The 19,604-nt window shown below is 46.1% G+C and overlaps 1 protein-coding gene across 1 annotated transcript in view; it reads left to right on the forward strand.

Annotated features, from left to right (window-relative positions):
* The window catches only part of PRDM16 (PR/SET domain 16), a 219,821-nt gene that overhangs the window by 185,913 nt on the left and 14,304 nt on the right, over positions 1-19,604 (forward strand). The window contains exons 8-12 of the mRNA XM_059829873.1: positions 4,667-4,814; positions 5,338-5,491; positions 9,798-11,199; positions 14,954-15,038; positions 19,171-19,340. Of these exons, the coding sequence (XP_059685856.1) occupies positions 4,667-4,814; positions 5,338-5,491; positions 9,798-11,199; positions 14,954-15,038; positions 19,171-19,340 (1,959 nt within the window). The remainder of the gene's footprint in view (positions 1-4,666; positions 4,815-5,337; positions 5,492-9,797; positions 11,200-14,953; positions 15,039-19,170; positions 19,341-19,604) is intronic.

Consider the following 19,604-nt stretch of genomic DNA (forward strand, 5'->3'; position numbering starts at 1 on the left):
GACGGCTGCGGGAGTATCCCTTTCCTCTCTCCACAGGCCTCAGGAAAGTCGTTTTTAGGATCCTTCGATGGCATTAGCTATTGGACAGCATTTTATTTCACCTTGATTTCATAGGCTGTGATGCTTTTCATTACCCATTGGTAGAAGCACCCGCAGATTATTGGCAATATAAAGTTTAAACAGTCGTTTTCTGAATTCCCTGTGACTTTTTCAGGGCTGTGACAGACAGGTTGATCGACCTGGTTAGTATCTCTGCAGCAGCTGCTCCCACACGATCTGGTGCTGAGGGAAAACAGTGGTACTACGTTCTGCCAATATTTGCACGAAGACTTTTTTTATATGTAACTCTTGGTCATTTGAGATCAGTGGGTATAAAGAGGCATTGTTATACTAAGAACTCTTAACACGGTCATGAGCTCCTATTTGATCTTGTGGAAGCAATTGAAAAAATTCTATTCCAATCAAATTTTTGGTTTGAATTTTTTTTTTTAAAGAAAATGTTCATGAAAAAATTTTGTGTTCACCAAGCATTTTTGTAATAGAAATGTGAAAAGGAAAAAAAAGAAGATAGAATACTTTCCATCTCATATTTTTACTTGCAATAATTACTCTATTAATAATATTATTATAAGGCAACTCTAAACAAGAATTAAACCTTTTTTTTAAAGGAAAAATTCTTTGTCCCATTAAGTTTTAACTGAAAATTTCCATCTTTCAAGCGTAATGTGGTAGTAATCAAATGCAACTTTAAAGCAGAGATCTTTGAGATTTCTGATTCATTTGCAATGTGAGACTCAAACGGTTAAATATTAGGAGCCAGTTTAAAAAAGTTGAGGGTCTTTTTTAATCATTTTAGGGTTGAGTTTGTTTGCATCCTGAGCCTTTAGCTCCTGGGCGGTATTGTCAAGGGTTTCTCCCCAGCGTAAGGACTAGGGGTTTACCTGTTTACCGGAGGCTGAAGTTCTCACATACTCATTTCAGTTGACTTCTTAGATGAACAAACACTATGCACAGCAAGATTTAGGATAAAATTATGAGAACTGGCAATCCTCTGTCATGTACTATATAAGTAGAGCAAAAACGCTGAGCTTAAAGCCAATGTAAGGCCTGTTTCATTTCAGTTAAAAATTTAAAAAGATGATGTTCGCCAGCATTAGTCATTTTGAGCTTAATTATATTGTTACTTTCAGATCTTTTATCTAGGTGAATAAGTGAAGAAAAGTCTATTTTAAAAAACGTAGAGAAAGGTGAAATGCAAAGAACAATCGGCTAGTTTATCTGTATTGCAAAGAGCTTTGCTCTCGGCTGTGTTGTGGGCGTTTTAAAAGGTGCTAATAGATACTGTCTGCCAGCCGTATCTGTATGGTGGTTCTGTTAGCACAGTGTGATGTCTTTATGCCTCACCTTGTGTTTCTACGTTGGCTACTTTTGATTAGGTACTAGGAGGCTGCAGTACAAGAAAAGGAGAACTTCCTTTAAATGTTTTAAATATTTATGATTTTTCGTAGACATTCCAGTTCTTTTATCTCTCTAGCAGCGCTAGAAACTTTCTGCTCTTTAGCTTCCAGGAGTCTGTATGTTTTATGTTAATTTAGGAAATAACCTTTTGAAATGTGTCTGCTCTTTGTAACATCTGTGTATTCCCTGGCTCCCCTTGGGAGCCTGGAGCGGCACTGTGTCCGTTTTGCAGGGGTTAAGAGAAGCAGAAAGATTTTAAGTCCCTTCTTCCCTTTAGCGATTACGTATCCCTGTGGGTAAGGTGTGCAGCGTCGTCTGGTGAAGCTAATTCTGGGTGTTCAAATGATGTGGCTGAGTTAAGGTCCCAGTTTCCCTTGATTTTTTGGGAGAAGCAGGTAAGACAGACCTTGACTCAGCATCTGACTTGACTCACCTTGGGGCACGTCTCCATTGCAAGCGTTGCTGGCAGCAGAGCAGAGGGCTCCCGGCGCCAGCACTGCTTTTAAGCGTGGGTAGGTAAAAGGGGCGAACAAATGGCTTGTTCAGAGTCAGACCAAAAACCTTTGGAAGGGCCAAGGACAGAACACCAGTTTTACGAGCCCTGTCCTGGTTTATTTTCAGGACCTTCTCCTGTTTCGATTCTTCAAAATCATCACTCCTAGTCGTGACTTTACAGACCTTGTAATTAAGAAGGAAACGTGGCGGAACATTTACCTGCCACCAGTGTGCTCAACACAAATATCTCGAGCTTGAGGCAAAAGCCCATGTGTGTGCTAGCAGGGATTTCCAATTTCTGAGCACCCCTAGGTGACGGAGAGGCCCTTTCAAGGTATTTCCAGCTGAACTTAGATGGAGATACTCCAAGTCACTAGCCACAGACCTATATACGCTTGGGAAATGTTTGGAGTTGCGACAGGGGCTCCTGGGCTCAGTGGCCTTTTAGACCATTGATCCAAAGATTTGGGTTGGGGTTTTTATAAGCAAATACATGAAGTAATTTTTTTCAACAGGGGAAAGATAGAGTCAGTAACATCACCATTCAGTGTACTACACGCTGAGGGATTTAGTGGAGCTGGGAGAGAATGTCCCCATCTATCCCTCCCCCATCAGTCTGCTGCATTTTATGTACTGACAATGCCACTAAAACACAGAATACATCCAGCCAGCGTACCTAGATGGTCTTACAATTTTTCAGAAGTTAATACAGATCAAATCAAGAGTGCCACTGGGGAACTGAAATTGAGCATTTAGCAGCTGACTAAATAAATAAATGTTTTGCTAATCCCAGTAGGTACTTCCCTCTAAACAGCATATTAGTTTGTCCATATTTGCTCTAAATAAACTCATAAATCACAGTTAACAGGAACCTATTTTTGTATATGCATATGAAAGGTATATATTTCTTTGTACGTGTAAAAAATTCAGTAGTGTTAAGAACACCATTTCTTTAGCAAAATGAATACTGCTTCTTTAAAATCAGTGGATTGGCAGTTTATAAGGGGCACGTTCATGAATATTAACTGTCTGACTTGAAGGAAGAGGAGGTTCTTCAAGGGAGTAGCAGGCTGGTGGCTGCCTAGATTCCTATGAGAGTTGCAGTCCCATCAAGCCCACTGGTGATGAAGGCACCTTCTACAGGGCTGCCCTTGTTCCTGTGCCAGCAAATGCCCTCCGGGCACAAAGATTTCAGTGCAGGTCAGTTGTCAGTGCAATTAGCCTTTACACTGGGAATTTCAAAGGACCCACTGGGAATTTCAAAGGACCCCAGTGTCAGGTCCATTCCGCTCCACCGGGGTGCAGGCAGGTGCCTGCTGGTGCCGGGGTGCCTTTCGGCGTACGGTCCCACTGGGGACGCAGGTCCCCGTGGGCATCTGAAGAGAGTGAGAGCAGGATAGTCCTGAGGATGATGTCAAGGCTGAGTCGATTCCTAGGTTCCGAAAGCCCTCAGACTCCGTGCAAATGCCCAGGAGTTGTCTGCTGCGAAGTTGTCCTGTAGCGTGTAATGAAGACTGGCAGGATTTTCCAGTCGTGTTTAGTTTTAATGTTCCTATAAAAAATATAGCTGTGCTTTAAAGCTCCATAGGAATGGTTTAAAATCGATCTGCAGGGAATTTTAGGCAGTGGTAGATTTCACGTAAGTTTGTCCTTCGTCAGAGTTCGTGGTGAGGATTATCTGTAACTCCCATTAACCTACACGGACGGCAGCAAAGGATGCCAGTTTTCTTCCTTCCTTTCTGAGGACTGGCCTGAGAGGTGCAGGATTTCCAGCCTGCTTAGGACGTTTTACAGCACTTGTCTTCAGCAGGATGGTTTCCCGGGTGCCATACCTGCCCCGCTGCCACCGAGCGCGGCTTCCTTTGACTGTCCCGCCGGGTTCGGTGGCCCGGCACCACTGCACGGGGACAGCACCTTGGCATGGGGGACCCAGAGCACCCTCTGCGTTTCTCTGAAAAGCCATCCCTGCCGTGGCCCTGTTCCAGCAGCCACTTTGGTTTGCCATCATCCTCCTGGTTTGGGAGAAGCTGCCAGTTGGCAGAAGTTGAAATTGCCGAGTTAAGTAATAAAAGATGTCTGACATTTAGAAGTGAAATGTGTTTGCACCTTATCGTGTTTCTTCCCAATGTTAAGTTGCTGTGTTCTGGGAAGCTGTGGGCTCTCTGCCCGTGAAAACGGCAACGTGATAGTCTCAGCAGCACCAGCTAATATCTTGTCTTTCCCTGTGGGGATGCCATGGGAGTCTTGGTCACAAAGTGCTCATTTTTCCCTTCAGGAACCTGCAGGGTCAGGTCTGGTTTTACCTTCCTTTTCCCCCTTGTAAATGGACTCAGGTATTTTATAAGAAATATCATAAAACTCAGCGACATTTTGAGGTGGAATAGGGCACCTTCCATCTGTGAAATAAATGCCAACAAAAGAAACGGTGTTTGAGTCTCACTGCACCTCTCATGGTCGATGCGCCGCTCACCTCCTTTTCACGAAGGCTTTTGCGGTCGCGCTCCGCGGCAGCAGTTAGTTCTGGAAACCCCCCGGGCTTGCGGCCTGTTTCCCTATCGCCATCTCTAACCACCCCTCTCGGTTTCAAACCTCCTGGTGCGGGGCAGGAGTTCTGTAACACTATATGCCTTGACAGTAAGTGCCCGGTTCAGGTGGGCGCTCGGAGTTGGGCTCCGTTCGCTGCTGGCGAGGTCAGCCTGTCTCTCTTTCCCAGCCTGGAGCAGCACATGGTGATCCACACCGAGGAGAGGGAGTACAAGTGCGACCAGTGTCCCAAGGCTTTCAACTGGAAATCCAACCTGATTCGTCACCAAATGTCTCACGACAGTGGGAAGCGGTTTGAATGTGAAAACTGTGTTAAGGTACGGTGCGGGACATGGTAACCGTGGGCAGCTTTGCCTGGGAGGGGGCACTGGGACCTGGGGGACGGGGTCCAGAGGATGGGCGACCCATGCCGGCGCGGTTCGGTGGCCCGGCCGTGGTGTGGAGCGTGGCACCACGAGGAGAGCGGTGTGCTCAGCTGGCCCCAGCACGTCAGCTTGGCCGTGGAGCTCAGCCTTGCCCCGTGCAACTCGCCTTCGGCCTCTTCCCGGGCATTGGCGAGTCTGCCGGGGTGGCAGGCGAGCGTCGTGCAGGGCAGGGGTGGGTAAGCCAATGGCTGTTAAGCTGTGAGCCCCGCACGCTTCGGAGAGCGTGCCGGCAGCCTGGCAGGCCATGGCTCAGCCCTGCTCGGTTCCTTATCTGTTTGCAGCGGGAGGTGAATATCCTGCACTCCTAATGCCAGGAGCGGTGGTGACAAAAACCGGAAAAAATAGTCAAGCTTTTCACTTACGTGCTCTCTCCCTACTGCTTTGTTTCCCTCCCTCAAGGCATTTTCTCTTTCAGGTGTTTACCGACCCCAGCAACCTCCAGCGGCACATCCGTTCCCAGCACGTTGGCGCGCGGGCCCATGCCTGCCCGGACTGCGGCAAAACCTTCGCCACCTCGTCTGGCCTCAAACAACACAAGCACATTCACAGTACTGTCAAACCTTTCATATGTAAGTTGTCACGGCCATCACAGGGCTCTGGCTTTTGCTATAATTGCACGTATCCTGCGGGGGCCCCCCAGTACTAGCTGTCCCTCTGTGAGCCGCCGCTGTAATTTTATAGGTCAGAGCACAAGATGAAATTCCGCAGTGATTTTTTTTTTTTTTTTTTTTTTTTTTTGCATGCTCCCTGTTTTTTCAGTAAACATTCATGGCAGTCTTTGACTTTCTTGACAAGTTAAAAGCTGAGTCTCTCAGCAGTCCTAGCGATGTCATTTTCTCATATCTTTTATTTCACTCTTCTTTTTTTCGTTAATAATTTTTGAATGTTCCTGTTGGTGACATAAATAAATAGCTGACACAGCCTGATAGAAATGTTTTTCAGGGGTGCCTCAAATCCCGTAGCCGTTGTAAAGACTTTGGAATAGTCACAGAGATGAGAAGAAGGTGTTTTTAAAAAAGAGTTTTTTCCTTCTTTATTTACTGCATGTTTCATCTAGATAATACTTGGAAGCCAAATAAATAGCAGATTAACTGTGTCCTTAGTGCTCTCTTTAGTGGAATATTTCCAAAAGGGCATTTTCCCTTGAGAGCCATTCATCTCATCTCTTGTCATTCTCAGGGTTGTATATTTTTTTAATTGACACAGCACCTATTGGATTTTGATAACTGTGCAGAAAAGTGGATTGTGTCACAACAAAGCTATAGAAACCTTAGGGGCTACTTCCTGACACTCTTCAGAAAGCGTAGTTCCAGCACAGAACGGGATCTGTGTTTGATTCCAGGCTTTGATGTTACGGTAGGGAAGCCACTGAACCCACTTCTGCCTTTTTTTCCCTGTTGGTATAATGGGAACAGTATGCAAGAGTATCCTGGGAGACTCGTTTCATTAATGTGTTCTGAGATAATCAGATGGGTGTCAGCGGAGGAAGAAAAAATACTCTTATTGCTCGTTTTGATGCAATCTTTCATCTGATGACGGGCACATGAAAGAGATAATTTGAATCTCGTAGTATTGCTGCAGTGAGATGAATGATTTCTTCTCATAATCTCCTCACTCTCACCTCATAAGAATTAGGGAGTTGTCAGTCTAAATCAGTGTGTAAAACAGCCTGAGACTGATTCTGCCTGGTTCAGATGTGCCAGGTGGAGTCACAAGCCCGAATGTGGAATCCATTAGCAACTTCAGGGGAGCCACGAAGCAGGATTCGCTGGGAAGTTTTTCTTTCCTTTTCAGTGGATGAAAGGGGGGGGCGGGGGGGGACTGTTTGCTTGGTTGGTTTTTACAATACTATACCTGGTGTTAACATCCCCACAAAACTGTAACTTCATAACTGCAGAACACAGAATAGCAAGAGAGGACATGACATGCAGAGTTACTAAATCATTGTATAACTGGAGACTTAAACAAAACTTTTCCAGTTTTCCTTATTTTAGAATGATGATGTGAGCTCTCATAGCACTTTTCTTTAGGGAATTTTGTGCAGCATCATCTATATCTAGCAACTCTTTCTGGGGTGGAAAATGTAAAAAAGGAACATGACTCCCTTGGAAGACTTTGCTTTTGTTAGCCTTAGTCGTCTCATGAAGTTTTGCCTCATGGGAACAGTATAACTTCTTTTTTGTAAAATCGCGAATGCATACAATAAAAATAACACAAACAGCACAAGCAGTGTTGAGCCAGTGAAAGCTGGCAGCAAGTGCACTCAGTTGTGATACAATCTGCTTAAGCAGATTAGCCATTTATTATAAACTCGTATCTTCTAAACCACGATATAGCATCCCTTGGCAGCTGGCAAGGGAGGTGGTTAAAATTAGAAAGGGGTGGTTTTGTTCTGGAAAGAAAAATATACACACATCTTTTAAAGAAATCCGCTCAGACGTGACATTTCTTCAAATATTATTAGTAATTTCAGAGGGAGCTTACGGTGTCCTTGCACGTGGAAGTATTTGCACCTACCTGTTCGTTTGGACACGCACAGTCGCCCCCACAACCCTAAAGATGCTGGCTTCGTGCAGACAAGCAGGACAAGAAAAATACTCGCCCATTCCAAACCCAAGGGTCAGGCAGTTGAAGTAGCACCAGAACTCAGACAGGCAGCCGTGAACTGGCTGGCCGGACTTGAGCTTGGCAGCGCATGGGGGGCGGCACGTCGCCTCCCCCCGAGGCTGTCTGGTGGCCAGCGCATCTCTTGCAATAGCAGAGCACAGGAACAGCCCGGACAGACACAACTAGTTTGTGGGACTTGTGCGTTACGTGGATGCCGACATAGCCTTCTGCTCAAATTTCTATAGAAACAGAGATTGTTGCATCTAATAGACCATTAGCTCTGTGGAAAACATATGGAGAAGTGTTTCCTTCAGGTGTTTTTTAAGAAAACATTTTAAAATGAAGTAAAAAACTAAATAAACTCCTTCTTTGAAAGTTAAGGTAAATATAAATAATACAAGCAAGAGCCATAAAACTGTGTCTATACAATAATGGTAGTTCAGAAGAACTGACACAAGTTTTTAAGGTGTGATTGCCGAAAACTAGGGATGGCTTTAGCATACTGATTTGAAAAAGCTGTTACTCAAACACTGAAACTCTTCTGCTGACTTTCTAGTTCTCCTTCTGTTTGTGTGTCCTTTGCAGCGCCTTGCTGTATCTAAGCCCAAAGCAGAAATGCTGAAATACTCGGAGGAAAGACAGTTCCTATGAAATCTCCAGTGCAATCAGAAGCCAGACACAGCATACCCTTCAGTGACAGTCCACTGAACTTCAGGAGGCTCCTTTGAACTGAAATGTCAAATTTGTTAAATTTTAATAATCTTTGCTTTGAGTTCCCATAGAAAGGGCTTCCCCTTATATTTTCAGAGCTCCCAGTGAAATATTCTTCTGACAATCATTTGATATGCAAGCACTGATGTAAGTCCTAAAGATTTAGAAAGAAATACAGGGAAAGTCACGCTTGTATGTACCTGTCAGTAAAAGGTAGGAGGGAGGGAGGGAGGAAGGAAGGACCACTTCGTCACTGAGTTGGAGGATGGGGCGTCAGAAGAATTTGGATTTGGGTCTTGCCTGCCCAACTCCGAACAATATCCTTTCCCTCGCTTTGTCTCAGTTTCCATGTTAACAAAATGGTGATAACAGCAGTTCTCCTGCGAAAGAAGTGTGTTAATGCACTAAGAAGTAGAATTTATTCCTATGTTGAAAGAGGCATCAGATAATAAAAAGTTATGGTGTTTTGACATAGAGAAAAGTTTGGGTGGGATTTTTTTCTTACTTTGCCCTGTTCCTTCCATACCAGCAAAGTCTGGAGGTGAAAGAGGTCATAAAAATTCACATTTTGAAAGCTCGGTATTTACAGGTCATTAACGAAAACGCTGATGTAGCGTTAACTTAGCATTGCTAGGGTGTCTTACTAATTAAGGAATACAAGATCTCACCCCGCTTCTAGCTGAGCTGAGGCCTGGCTGGCAAAGTATTTATAGAACATCCCTATGGAGTGGTTACTCACTATTAATGGCACTAAGGAAAGAGTAGATTTGATTAAATGAGGCAAAGTTGTTCTCCCTCAGCCTTCAGTGCTTCTTGCCATGCCAGGACTACAGGGAAAGCAGACTAGCTAATATAAATAGATATTATCCTTAAACTGCATCATTATCTGCATTGAAAATTCCGAAAAAAATGTTTGGGCAGGAGCAGCACATCCCCTCTGGTTTCTGTAGAGAGTTGCTTGTTGAGAGGTTCTCTAGGAAGGAGGTGTATTGAAAGGGAAGCGTGTTGCTGTTTCTGGGGTGGTGGCCTCTGTGAGGCTGGCCGTGCCAGCTGGGCGGTGGCTGGCATTCAAAGGAAGCGTTGCTTTCTGTCAGCCCGCTCCCCCTCGCCTCTCTCCCAGCGTCCTCGGCCGGGGTTCCCAGGGCTGCCTCTTCCTTTCCTAAGCGTAGCTGAGATCACAGCCCGGTGAGGCTGAGTCCGTATAAACACGTAGAAAGGGAGATAGCTTTTCCCGCATGCTTGCAAACCGAAGAGACCAGATGGACTCCTTGGCTTGATTTTGTACGGGGAGAGCTGAAGCACAGAGAAACTCAACAGTGTGCCAAAAGTTGTGTAGGGAAGCCTTAGCAGGAGAAACGTGGAGCCGGGCTTCTAGAGATCCAGTCCAGCATATAGCTACGGCCTGATGCTTACCTCTCCTCTTCTGTCTTTAGGGAAAGGGGGTTTCAGGGGCGGGGTGGAAGGGCTGGGGCACGCGGATGAAGCTCCTCATGAATTCCCTGCCATTTCCTGTTAATTTCATATTGCTTTTGTTGTTGGTTTCTGTTGATGCTTTAGGTGAGGTCTGTCACAAATCCTACACGCAGTTCTCCAACCTCTGCCGTCACAAGCGGATGCATGCGGACTGTCGCACCCAGATCAAATGCAAGGACTGCGGCCAGATGTTCAGCACTACCTCCTCTCTCAACAAGCACCGGCGCTTCTGCGAGGGCAAGAACCATTACAACCCAGGGGGGATTTTTGCCCCTGGCCTGCCCCTAACGCCCACTTCCATGATGGACAAATCCAAGCCCTCTCCCAACCTCAATCATGCCAGCCTGGGATTTAATGATTATTTTCCGTCCCGCCCACACCCGGGGGGTCTTCCATTCTCACCTGCCCCCCCAGCATTTCCTGCCCTCACTCCAGGATTCCCAGGGATTTTCCCACCGTCTCTATACCCCAGGCCCCCCTTGTTACCACCCACACAACTGCTCAAAAGTCCCCTCAACCACACTCAAGACGCAAAGCTTCCAAGCCCCCTTGGGAACCCAGCACTTCCTCTGATCTCTGCAGTGAGCAACAGCAACCAGGCCGCTTCAGGAGAGGAGAAGTGTGAAAGCAGCCTGGAAAACTCCTACCTGGAGAAGCTAAAAGCCAGGAACAGTGACATGTCCGATGGCAGTGACTTTGAGGATGTCAATACAACCACAGGCACGGATCTGGACACCACTACTGGCACTGGTTCTGACCTGGACAGTGATGCAGAGAGTGACAGGGACAAAACGAAAGATAAGAGCAAGCAAATCGAGAGCAAGCCGGATTTTGTCAGCAGCTCTGTGTCTGCAAGTTCCACCAACAATACGAATGAGATCCCTCTCTTCTATTCTCAGCATTCCTTCTTTCCTCCCCCCGAAGAGCACCTGCTGCCTACCACGGGAGCAGCTAATGACTCTATTAAAGCTATCGCCTCCATCGCAGAGAAATATTTTGGGCCTGGCTTTATGGGGATGCAGGAGAAAAAGATGGGTTCACTCCCGTATCATTCCATGTTTCCTTTTCAGTTCCTCCCCAATTTCCCCCATTCACTCTATCCTTTCACAGAGCGCACCCTCAATCACAACTTGCTGGTCAAGGCAGAACCAAAGTCTCCCAGGGACCTCCACAAAGTAGGCAGCACCAGCTCAGAGTCACCCTTCGATCTCACCACAAAGCCAAAAGAGATTAAGCCAATCTTGCCGCCACCTAAGGTCCTGCCAGCCCCATCCTCAGGGGAAGAACAGCCGCTGGATCTGAGCATTGGCAACCGCATCCGAGCCAGTCAGAACGGAGGAAGAGAGCCACGGAAAAACCACATTTATGGGGAAAGGAAGCTAATGGCAAGTGAAGTCTTACCCAAGATTTCCCAGTCTCAACTGCCTCAGCAGCCATCCCTGCATTATGCTAAGCCATCACCCTTTTTCATGGACCCCATATACAGGTATTAACATACCCTGCCTTAAGCGTTTTCTCTAACGAGCTAGTTTTCTAGCTGCCGTCGCAACTCGAGGCAGATCGGGGTGTAGGTTGTTTAGAAGGAGCAGTGAAAGTCTGCTGCGGTTGATTGTACTTCTCTCTCCTTTGTCACAGCACGTTGAATTTTCTGAATCGAAAGGGCTGAATGATTGAAAGGAGTACTCGTAATCAATATGTATAAAGAACACATCCTTATTTTGATAAAGAAGAAACTTGACCTATTTAAGGACTCTCCCATGAGCCAACACTAAGATGGCACTTCTGCTGGGGAAATTCCAGAGGTTTGATTCGATAAGAATGCAGAGTTCAGATGCCTCCCAGCCCGGGCTCTCATGGCTTGGGAATGAGTCAGGAGCCCTGGGAGCCTGGAAATGCAGCTCTCCCACTGACTGACTTGATGGCCTTTTGTGAGCCACTTCACTTTTCTTCCTCCCACCCCCCTTTTTCTTTCTAATTCCTTTTTGTAGAGTTTTTCAGTTCATAGGAACTGCTTTTGGGGACCCAGCCTTTTGAAACGTTTTTAAGTCTGGGGTAACACGTACTATGTAAATACATGGTAGTGTGTTATTATCCGGATCTCCCCCAGATATGTTTCTTGCAGACTTACCTTTCTTGGGGTTTCGATTTTCACATGAACGGGTGGTTATTGAGGAAGGCCTGATTTGTTGTGTCCTGCCCAGAATAAGCTGAACATGGAAAGCACATGTAAAGCAGCCTGGATGAAGTTATCCAAATGCCAGTTAAACTTCCAGAAGGAATGCATTCAGAAGAAGGTGTAAAGGGAAGACTTGAGTGTTTTGTTGGTTTAGAGCTTTTTATAAAACCTGTTTCTAAAGGAAAATTATTTTAAGCTTTATGGTGAGGGTACCAGTAAGTTTGCCTATTACCCATCCGGGCACTGACACTGCCTTTGTTCGCTTCCTGCCATGGATGATGTCACGTAGCAAATACCCTTTGCTTGTTTTTAGCAAAGTCTGGTGAAAAGAGGTATCCTGAGCTAGTTTGATTTAGACATTAACATGGCAATTAATTCTCCCTTAGGATGGGATTTATAACACCCGTTTCGGTACGTGGGTTTGGCCCAGAGGGCTCCCGGGTTCGGTGTCTAATTGAACAGCCAGTCCTGGGAGTGAACGGTTCGTTCTTGCGTTCCCGGAGCGAGCCTGCATGGCGTGCCGCAGGGGTGCACAGTGAGCCTAGCTGTAGTCCAGCCTGCTGGCAAGTCAATGGGTGTGCTGCAAAAGCCGGTGCTTTCTTAGCGCTGGAAAGACTCATGGTCACGGCAGCACGATCATGTCAGCACTGGGATGTCCGCTTGAGCGTTCAAAGGGCTGCGAGCAGCAACGGGTGGCATGGCCCTCGCTGTGGCTGGACGGGCAGGCCGGGAGAACAGCACCTATGTCTCTGCCTTGCTGCTATTGTACGGCTGATAACTGTGGGAAAAAATGATGTCAATGTCTAGCCAGGCCAAAGAACTGTCAGCTGAGAGGAGGATTAGCAAGCCCTCGTTGCTTGCTGTTAAGAAAGCGTCTCTCGCTTTGCCAGCTCTCGCAGGGTTGATGCTGTGTTGCTTGCTTACATGCTTGCCATCTGTGATGGAAACGGCTACATCACAACCCGGGACACGTAATGTATTCTGTCTGCGACCCACCATGGTCATCTCCTCCTGGAAAAATTAGGAGTGATGTAAATAGTCCGACATTTATTTTTTTAAAAAGTACTCTGGAAAAAAATAAATTAGTGGGATGGAAAGGCAAAGGCTTCAAGTTAGCTTAGGATCCTGCCACCTCTGGGCATTCTCAGTAGGAATGTTAAAATAACATGGGTTGAAAAAGCCGTTGCCAATTAAAATAGCAGCCTCGGGAAAACCGTAAAGGTCCAGAAGACAGATGGAAGTGAAGGATGGGGGCATCGTTTGTTGCATTCCATGGGATGCATATTGTTTTAGTAATACATTAAAATAGAAAGTCAGTGGTGGAGTTGCTTGCGAATCAGACTTCTGATGTAATGAGCTAAACAGCAGAGCTTCCAAGTCCCAGCTTAAAAAATATGGAAATATTTTGTTTCTAAACTTCTCTTTATCAGACTCTCTCACATCATTTGGCTCCTTCATTTTTCTCCCAAAGGCCACTTAAATCCTTGACATTTTCTCCTGGTGATATAATTTAATGCAGCCAGACAGCCTGAAATCAGTGCAGTTTTTAGCTCAGCCTTGTTAAGGTAACGTTCTCAGGCACTGGGCTGAAAAGATCAGCTTAATCCGCTGGTCACCGCGAAATTCAGCTCAGACGGGGAAGTTGGTACGTTTGTGGTGTTCTCATTGCCCGACGCTGGGAGATGGCAAAGCTGCGTGAAACGCTGTCGCGTCACTAAGGCTTTAGGTTTGTGGGGCAGGTGGGGCTGTCTCTGGAGACGCCTGCTGCCGGGGTCCGGAGGGCATTCCCCTGGGCGTCGTAGCTGATGTCAGCGCGTCACGGGGAGTGACGCTGCGTTTACTGTTTTACCTTGTGTCGGGGAGAAACTTTTTACGCATTGCTTTACAGGTCGTTGTTTTTCTGAGAACTCATGCCTGTGCAAACACGTACCTTCCAAAGCACAGTAATTCTGACTGCCTTTCAAATCCAGCTCTTCTCTTTTCTTCTACCTAAGAAAAATTAAATGCAGATTAAGTACAGTTCGCTAAATAGCACTCTGCATGACTCTTCTTTTAAACTCTTTGGTAATTTGATCCACGCACAATCAGCTGAAATGCAGCAAAATAATTTGCTCTCATTTATGCTGGACTAATGTAGTTAAAATTACTCTTACTATTGGATTTCTGCTGGTTTAGCTGAGATGGACTCTAGTCCAGTAATTTAAAGATGCAGCTGCGTTTATTGGAGTTACTTTCATAACATTTTTTTCCCATAGAGGACATTGCAGTTTCTTTTTTTGGTGATTCCACAGCACGGTTTTCCTGCAAGTAGAATATTTTGCGAAAGCAAAGCCAGTATTTTCAAAAATAGGAGCCTAACTTTAGGATCGTTTTTGCATAGTAAGGTGCTTAAGCGTAGAATATTTGAATGGACTGCAGTGACGTCAGAAGAACTCGGGTTCCTAAGTCGCTTCAGAAACCTCCCACCAGTTCCTAACTTTTTGAATTGTTGTCTGCATATGCTTGCCAAAGAAACTCAATGCAAATTATATCTCAGCTGCAAGGGAGGAAATAAATATGAAACACCTAATGATTTCAGCACACTTGGGGCTGCAAAGTCTGGCCCAGTGTTAACTCTTAAGATAAAGACAAACTCTCAAAGACAATTTTTTTCCATGCAGTGGCTGCCTGCTGTGGACTCTAGAGCTTCTCCCACTTAAACATTGCTTTTGCTGTAAATGTAGGTGTTTTCAGGACATTTCGCAACAGCAGAGGCTTATAAACCACTATAGCAGAGGCATTAGTTCTCACATAGAAAGATCAAAATGTTTTCTTAGTCGTCAGTCTGATGGCTAAAAAAATACTGCCCAAAGGAGGGGCTCCGTTTTCATATGGTTTCCAGTGCCTTTTGCAGGGTAATGTGGGTCATAATTTGTAGTATCCAGTAGAAGGGGAAGAAAGAGATTTGTGCCAATAGGAGAATAGCCTCATATATGTAATTTAAACACCTCTGCAATGGTTTGGCTGTTTCTTTGCTGCCTGTAGCCCTGTGAGGTATGTAACCCTCTGTGTTGTTGTCCAGCAGGGTGGAGAAGCGGAAGGTGACAGACCCTGTGGGTGCCCTAAAGGAGAAGTACCTGCGACCCTCCCCGCTGCTTTTTCACCCCCAGGTAAAAGCAGTGACGTTATCATGAGTGTTGATTGAATGCCAAGAAGTTTGAGAAGGAGCCGGTACAAACAGGTCGCTTGGATCAGACTCGTTCTCATCCAAGGGCCCGACTGGAAACTCCACTGTTTTCCACCAGCGACTTTCAGATACTTTTAATGTCATACCTGGTTTGAGGATGATGGTAGTTAGGCCTTGCTGTTTCTTTCGCATTAACAGAAGAACAGGGATGAGGTCTGGACAGCTCATACGGTCTGCCAAACTCCCCTTTCACATGCCAGAATGCCTACATAATTTTTCCATTGGGAACAGCCGGTGCAGTCATTTACAGTAGTGCAAACTGGAGAAGGACCCTCCAGCATCCAAGCAGTAGCGTTTCATACCTGCCTGACATTCCCTTACATCATCTAGAAAGCGTGAAAGTGCAGGGCACTGGAGAATCAGGGTTCAGTTCTGCCTGCTCCAAAAGGTGATAGGTCGCTTGATGGAGAACTTGTATTCTCTCCTTCCTGCACAGCTGCTCTAGTCTCTGTTCTTCTGACAACTCACGGATATTTGCTCCCTCTGCATCTCCTTCAGGTCTGAGTCACTGCAGAGCAATGGGAAACGCTGCTGGACAGCTTTCCCATTTGACAGGGGACGGGAATGCCAGCCCATCAGCCCACAGCGCAGCAGGACCAGGCCTTTAACGCAGAGTATTTGAAAGGCACAACTAAGGCCAGTGCAACCAAGACTATTCATGAGACTCAACCCTGGTTTACAAAACCCCTTCTCTCTTCTAAGCGATAGCTAAACTCTCCAAGAAGCGATGTTACTCCTTGCCCTTAGGATTCCTTGCTGCATAATGACAATGCGGCGAGTTCTGCCACACGCTGCCCGACATCCTCTCCAGTGTGACGGTCGCCAGCTATCCTCCGTCTCTCCTGCCGTGAACACATGCTGGGAGCTGGGCTCTGTGGTCGTTATTGTACTCTCCTTTATATTCACATGCATTGTTCTCCTCTGATACTGTTTCCCACCTTAGATAAATAACTTGCAGGTTTGTGAAAGCTGGATCCTGGTTGCTTTCACAGCTAAACTTAGTTCCCTCATTGTTTCGCATCAGCCTCAGAGTTTGGTTAATAACTTCCCCCGATTTTTCCTTCATACAGGCTGGATAATGGTGACAGGCTGGCCAGGAACATCCTGTGTTTGTGTGAGTTAGAATAGTGGGGATATCTGCCTGTAAAGAATCTGATAGCAGGGAGGAGCTAATGTGGCAAAGCAACCCAACAAGACGATGAGAAACGTACAGACCCTGAGTAGGAGCAAGCATTGGGTGGAAGGTTATTAACATTGTTCCCGAAATCCTGACCACGTCCTCTTCCCATGGCAGTGAAAAGATGTGGAAGGTCTGGTTATCTCTAATAGCTTATCACACAGAATAGCCTAAAATTTACAATCAGTCAAGCCCGAAACTTCCTGATAACTAATTTTTAATAAGGCGGGTTGCTGTGTAAAGATCGCTTGATCTAGAGCATTGCTGTTCCCATGCTATGTAATCAATCAGGTATTTCAGATACTCACGGTGAACAAAGACAGGTCACTTGTTCCAAGAATACGTGAGATTTTTACTACCAGATCCCCATCCAATACTATCCTGGATCTTTTCCTAAGAACTCATATTTTCAGGGGCTCCTGCTTCTGTCTTCGTTAGTACCACCGTTCAGACACCGGGTCAATTAGAGGCACCTTCTATGTGTGTTTCTCTCACTCCGAACATGAGTCTGGTCTCAGCCTTTTCTTCTGTGAATAATTCCCCAGCTCTCATAGAGGGCCCTGGGTGGGATGTGATTAAGCCAAAAGATGTGATAAAGACTGAGCTAGCGTTCAGAAGATGCTTTCTCTCTCAAAATGAATTTCAGGCAACTTTTGTTTCTTAGCCAGTCGTTGACAGCAGTTTCTCTGCTCTGATGGGAGTTATTCTTACATTGTCTATTTTAAATGAAACTCTGGACAACATAAATAAATGGTGTAACTTTTTGATAACTTAATGGAAAACCTTTTCTCACCTGTTAAGTTTCTTTTCTTCTCCCCTTCTTTTTTATTATAACCAGGCAGTTGTTCCCTAAATAGCAAAGTGCCTTTACCACTGGAGAGGCTATGGCCGGTGTTTAGAATTTTAAAATGAGCCTACGGCTATCAAGCCAGCAAACATCTCTGACTAAGTGCCTAAAGAACAGGGCACAACAAAAGATATCTCCAGGTACTCCAGCAAAGGGCTGAGTGGCATAGCTCTGAAAGATCCGGATAGCATTTTAACGTGATGGTTTTGTTACATGACTGGCAGCTGGGGCAGAGCTTTTGCTGTAAATGATCAAGTAACCTTTTCAAGTGGCTGGCGCTAAGTATTACTTACTATTTGTCATGGGCTGGGAGCCTCCAACTAAGGGGCCGTGGATCTATTATCGGGAAATGGGTTTTACTACTCCTCTTTTTTACAGCTTATGAATGGTTGTCAGCCTTCCACAATGTATTCTTTGGTGATTAAGACAACTTTTTTTTATAGTCATACATTTTAAACAATATCTTGGCTCTCTTTCCCCCTCCCCGAGCCCAGTTTAATAAAGTGTAAACGTGCAAAAGGTCAGCCCTTCCTGTACAATAGAGCATCTAGGTTTGATATATGGCTTCCTACTGCCTTCCGCTTGCTGCTGTCCCCCAGCTCTCGGGCTGACTCTCCATTCAGTGCTCCCTTCTTCCCCGGTGATGTCATCTGCAGTGAGGAGGCAGCTTTATTGCTGCCTTGTTTGTTTTATCCGCGTTTTCTGCTCGGTATCTTGAAAGCGCTCTCAAGAGCGCATAAAATTGAACGTTGGCGATGTCAGCGTAGTCCTCCAAGTTGTGTTTCTCTCTTGGATTTGGATTTCCTGTTTTGCTCTAGTGAAAGGAAAAGTGGTTTTCTTTAGGTAGGATTTTTATGCAAGTCCTTTTTTTTACACACAGGCTGACTTTTTTCAGTTCTTTTTTGCTCTCCCCTTCTCCTGTATCTCCAGGTTTTTCCCTTTCTTCCTCTTTCTGGTGTGGTATTTAATCCAGCGCTGGTGTGAGAACATGGCCATTGCTGAGTCAAACAAACTAAAGCTGATAAAGGCACCCAGAAATGTTTTATTCGGCGTCACAGCTCTAGGCCTGTATTCCTGCCACTCCCACCCGAGCAGGCTTTCAATGTGTAGGTTGTGGTCCTCCTAACCATAACTCATCCAGCCGCAGCTCACAGAGTATTTTGGCTGGAATTCCCTTTCACTCCAGGAAGCTCAGCCATCTCCCACCCATCCTTCCATCACCTTTACTGGCTTCTGAACCTTTCTTACGTGTAGTTAAAATGTTGGCCTCTTCACTAGGCAAACTCTCTGTGGACCCACTCCATCCTGAGACTGATCTTAACTCCTCCTCTTCCCCAGCCACTCCCTCTTCACCCCTCCAGCCTCAGCCTCTCCTCTGTCTCAGCATCCCGATCAGCAGTCACGCATTCCCCGTCCTCCCCCCGCTCCGCTTTGGCCAGGATCCTTCTGCCTTCTGCCCAAAACGTCTCTGTCCTCTCTAACCTGGGGTCGTCTGCCTACCTGCCCGCCCGCGGCTCGCTGCCGCTGTCTCTCTGAGCCCGCACGAGGGTAACGGATGGTGTATGAGAAATCAAACCTCCTTGCTTTCCAAGACTTGGTTTTGAGTTTGAGAGGAGGGTTTGGGCGGTGAGTTCTACATCCAGCAGTTGACCGCAGTGTCTAATTTCAGTGTCATCCCTGGAAAAAGGGAAGCCAAGCGTATTCTGAGATAATTTTTAATCTGAAATGCTGAAAGTAAGCACGTGTGCATTGCAGAAGGTACACAAGTGCCAAATTTCTGAGATCTGGTGCTTACTGCATGGCTTTGCCAGCTGTACCTTTTCTGATTTCTCTGAGCCCGATACGCTATTTCTCTCTCCTGGCTGGCTTCAGTGGCTCCATTTCATGCTGTGCAGCTAGCTTCTGAGAGTACGAGCAAACATCAGCAACAGGCTTTGACCAACACACTAGTGCTAAAAGGCATGTTTTATGCATCAGTTACTGTTCTTCCTGTGGATTTCTATGACATGAGGTCTTGCCTTGTACTTGTAGATGTCAGCCATAGAAACAATGACAGAGAAACTGGAGAGTTTTGCAGCCATGAAGGCAGACACTGGCACTTCCCTGCAGCCCCTTCCACATCACCCGTTCAACTTCCGATCTCCACCACCCACGCTATCCGATCCCATCCTGCGCAAGGGCAAGGAGCGTTACACCTGCAGGTAAGGGCCTGGGCACCCCGCAGACGTGAGACCGTGCCCCCAGCTTGTTGAGGCAGCCCTGGGAGAATGCCAGCCTGGCTGGGAAGCTGCATCAGACACCAGCATGCAACAGAGCAACTTCACATGGACATCTTTACCGTCTTGGCAGGGGTGGGAGGAAAAACAAGAAGTGGCAGAATTAGAACAGAGCATTCTGATGACTAATTCACTCTGAAATAGCTTGTTTTGTCTGGTAGAAAATCAGCATCTTCTATTTTCTTTGTA

This window comes from Gavia stellata, chromosome 27, assembly GCF_030936135.1.
Source record: "Gavia stellata isolate bGavSte3 chromosome 27, bGavSte3.hap2, whole genome shotgun sequence".
In the NCBI taxonomy this organism is placed as follows: Eukaryota; Metazoa; Chordata; class Aves; order Gaviiformes; family Gaviidae; genus Gavia; species Gavia stellata.